The sequence below is a fragment of the Eurypyga helias genome, unplaced genomic scaffold (assembly GCF_000690775.1).
Source record: "Eurypyga helias isolate BGI_N326 unplaced genomic scaffold, ASM69077v1 scaffold39369, whole genome shotgun sequence".
Taxonomy (NCBI): domain Eukaryota; kingdom Metazoa; phylum Chordata; class Aves; order Eurypygiformes; family Eurypygidae; genus Eurypyga; species Eurypyga helias.
Genome location: NW_010272144.1, coordinates 1 through 3,932, shown reverse-complemented (window position 1 = coordinate 3,932; position 3,932 = coordinate 1). Strand labels below are relative to the sequence as shown.

At 54.0% G+C, this 3,932-nt stretch overlaps 1 protein-coding gene across 1 annotated transcript in view; it reads right to left on the bottom strand.

Annotated features, from left to right (window-relative positions):
• Positions 1 to 3,861, bottom strand: part of HAGHL (hydroxyacylglutathione hydrolase-like) — a 9,842-nt gene extending 5,981 nt beyond the window's left edge. The window contains exons 1-2 of the mRNA XM_010159046.1: positions 3,817 to 3,861; positions 497 to 678 (exon numbers count right to left, since the gene is read on the bottom strand). Of these exons, the coding sequence (XP_010157348.1) occupies positions 497 to 601 (105 nt within the window). The 5' untranslated portion in view covers positions 602 to 678; positions 3,817 to 3,861. The remainder of the gene's footprint in view (positions 1 to 496; positions 679 to 3,816) is intronic.
• Positions 3,862 to 3,932: the final 71 nt, after the last annotated feature.

The following is a 3,932-nucleotide window of genomic DNA, read 5'->3' as shown; positions in this document are numbered from 1 at the left end:
CACCGTTTGGTGTGAGAAGAGAATTTGAGCCCAGGAAGAAGAGAGGGATGGGGGGGAAGTTGTTTTAAGATTTGGGTTTAGTTCTTTTTACTCTGATTTTGATTAATGATAAGTTAATTTTTTCCCCCAAGCTGAGTCTGTTTTGCCCCTGACGGTAACTGCTGAATGATACCCCTGCCCTTATCTCAAGCCACAAGCCTTTCATTGCATTTTTGCTCCCCTGCCCAGCTGAGGGCAGTGACAAAGCAGCTCCGTGGGTACCTGCCCTCCAGCCAGGGTTAACCTGCCCACAGGTCAGAAACTCTTGTAGCCAGGGACAAGCTGGCTGAGCCCAGCTGCAGGCTGCCCGTGAAGCTGTCCACACCTATCCATGGCCAGTATTTCCTGCCTTCCCCCACGCCTGAGTCAGCCTGTGACTAATTCTCTTGTGGATATGGCAACCTGGAAGGATCTCCCCAAGCCGCAGTGGCGAGCAGCCTGGAGCAGACAGCATTACCTTCTGGGGCTGCACAGGATCCACTATCGCAGCCTCCTTCGTTTCCTCATCGATGAGGAGGTACATGTAGTTGTCCGTGAGGGCTGGGAGTAATTCCACCTTCATGTCGGCTTGTGTGACTGTCTTCGACTTCCTCTGCTCGTGTTCCGTGTGCAGGAAGACAGCTCGTAGCTGCGCTGGACCTGGGGACCCCAAAACAGTCGAACCTCAGGTTAGCGCAGGGAAGGGAACAAGTGGGACAGGGCGCAGCAGGTCCCTCAGCTCACAGCCCCAGGGAAAGATGGGTATGGACAGCCCAACCTGCCTCCTTCCCAGGAAGGGGAGAGGCCACCGTGGGACAAAGCCTTAGCACCTGGCTGTGTCCCCTCGTGCCCCGCTGCGCAGGGGGCTCTTGGTGCCCTACAGCTGCACCCAAGAGGGATGGGACAGTGCTCCCAGAGATGTGCTCATGCAGGGAAAGCACTGTACCTCGACTGGAGAGATTTCAAGGGGCAGGAAAACAGAAGGGGGAGGGAACAGCAGGACAAAGGTCAGCCTGGGACAGTGACTTCGCAACAAAGCACAAAAGACCATGTTACAGCCAAAAGGCAAAAAAGGGGGGAGGGGGGAAAGGAGAAATACAGAAATACATACACTGCCACGACAGAAATATCTGGCTCGTTACTTGGGGAAATCACAGCCCGCGCAGTGCATGGAGAGAAGGCAGGCTCTCTGAGAAGGTAAGGCTGGCTAGGTACCAGACACACAGACTCCTTGCTCACGGGCTACCTTGATGCAAGAGCAGGACTTCTCTGTTTGCTTTCGGTTAAATGTTTAATCAGATCCAAGAAGCAAATCTAATTCCAGATGCAAATAACCTGGATTCCACTGTTCAACCCACAGATACACAGTTCTTAAAGAAACAACCAAGCCTGAAGAGGTTCTGCCATAAAAAAAAGAAGGGAAACACAGAGGACAAGGAGCTCCATTGCTGGGGTCCTGCTATTTGGGCCTGGGTCTGCGCATGTGCGGGGAAAGAGGCGTCGTCAGTTCTGCAAGTCAGGAATCAGTCATCCTAACACCCAAGGCCCTGGCACGCCACCGAAGGTGACTGCGCTGGTTTGAACCGTGCTGGCTCAGTCCTTTTGCACCACTGACTCTCACCCCTAAGGCTCCCAACGCCCCGTGCTTGGCCACCTCCATCAGTGCCAAAGGGAGGGGTCACCACACTCGTAATCAACCTGCCCCACTGCCCCCAAACAGGTCAGTCCTGCCCACCCCTGATAAGAGCCTGCTCTAGAGAGAAGAGGCCCCACGGGCTGGCTGCGGCCAAGGGGCAGCCCTCCTGCAGCTCCACCGACCAGACCAACAAGGCTGCAGAACTGACATCCAGGCTCTGACGGGCTGTGGGGGGCTGCAAACCCAGCCCCAGGGCAGCGGGAGCTGTAAACCCCCACCCCCCCAAGTACGGCTGCCCTGCCCCAAACTTCTTACTATTTCTCCTTCTATCCCCACCACCTCACTTGCTTACGAGGGAAGGGAGGTAAAGAGGGGAGATGGCAGTAAAATTAATCACAGTGCCACAAAGAAAACCCCAACGCACGACAGCGACGGCACGCAGTCCTGAGAACAGGGTCCGTACCTGCCGAGGGTTCCGCTGGAGCAGAAGAGTCCTTTCAAAAGAATAAAACAAAAACCCACCCTTACTATTCCTCCATAGGAAAAAACATACCAATCGCTAACTGCTCCCTAACGCGAAGCACTTGGACGCCATCGGTCACAGGAGCTATACCGACAGCCCGTGGGTCTGCGCACTAGGCACTAACTGAAAGACAAACACCAAACACTACCTTAACTTCAAGTCACAGGGATTATTCGCTTACTTCGAATGCGTTCTTCCCGTGAAGCATTTCTAACCTCGGCCTTGATCCCAAAGTCTCTTTGCATGTTTAATTCACAATGCTTGCAAAACAAACAAGCAAGCTACGCTGCGTAAGGAAGCGCTTTCTGAAATGTAATTTAAACAAAGGAATGAAAACACATCCACGAAGTGTGAGACTCATCCTGAATTCCCATCTGCAGCCAGGCTGCACCTGCCCGGCGAGCAGAGCAGACGCGCATGCCGGCACTGCTCCTGCGAGAAGGGCGTTCTCACACCCCACTCTGCTCAAGGCAGCTCCCCAGGAGATACACGTAACCCCTTTCCTGGCCCAGCACCAACACAAATCGTTTCAGGATCACTGTAGCGTGTGCAAGGCCTGCTCCAAAATTCAGGCCCAATGACTCTGTTTTCACTCGGTTTTGTAACGCGTCCCTCCGGACTCCATGCCTGAGGCGGAGGACAGGGAGAGCAGAACACCAGCAGCCTTCGCATCGCACGCTCAGCCCTTCTGGAACGGTTCGTTAGTGGCGCTTGAGCCGCCAAGAGGAAAGGGTTTGCGGATGGGAAGTGTTATCACATAACTGCACACGTGCTGGAGACAAGCAAGCAGGCAGCAGCACAGCTTAGCAGCAGGTTCTCTCAGAAAAGGGGTGCTTTGTACGTTTGCTTCGTCGCACTTTTATTACAGAAAAGAGTGGAAAATTCCTATTTCAAACGTGGCCGTCGCTCAAAAATGACTGCATACATACTCAGATCAACATCCCTGCGTTGCGTCATAAGAAATAGCAGTACGTTCATTTTTTACACGCTGCACACGGACAGTTTTTGGATACCCAGCGAGTTCGTGGCTCCACACGATACCAAGTGGGTTGGCTCCCCAAATCCCAGGTAACTCCCACTTGACTTGCCTGCCTGGCACAGGCTGCCAGCAGCACAGGCAGTGTGGGCAGGGCACCCACCCACTGGTGAAGCGCAGCCTGCGTGGAGGGCGCAGCACCCACCCTGCAGCCTGGGGAACTCAGGAGCTGCTAGTTACCCATTTTGACATACTTGGTCCCAAGATAGCATCAGGGTTTCCGTGTCTGGCAGTTAATTCCAATGGATCCTCGATGGCTAAAGCCAGACCTTATAACCGGAGTGATGCAAAAAGCCTCTGGCAAGGCTTCCCAGACACTGAAGCTAAAGCCCAAGCTCTAATTCAAGGAGACGTTTTCAGAATTTAGGGCCTAAATTTTAATGCAGAGCTTAGATGGTTTGGGGTTTTTGTTTTGTTTACATTGCCAATACAGTCTGCCATCCATCAAATCCAGTCGAAAGGCCAGTCCCCCACGCCCCCAGCCCTCCTGCCAGAGCGATAACCAGCTCTTGGGCAGCCCAAAATCTCCGCAGGAGCCTCCTGGATGGGTTATCGCTAGGAAAAGCCACGACAGAGCCAGGCTCCAGCTGAGCAGATACTGACCTACTTGGGGCTGTGAGTCAGCTCAAAAACCTCGGCGCACCCCTGAGCCGGGAAACGAGAAGAGAAAAAACCCCGTCACACTTCCGAGCGCGCCGGGGACCCGCTGCCAGCCCGAC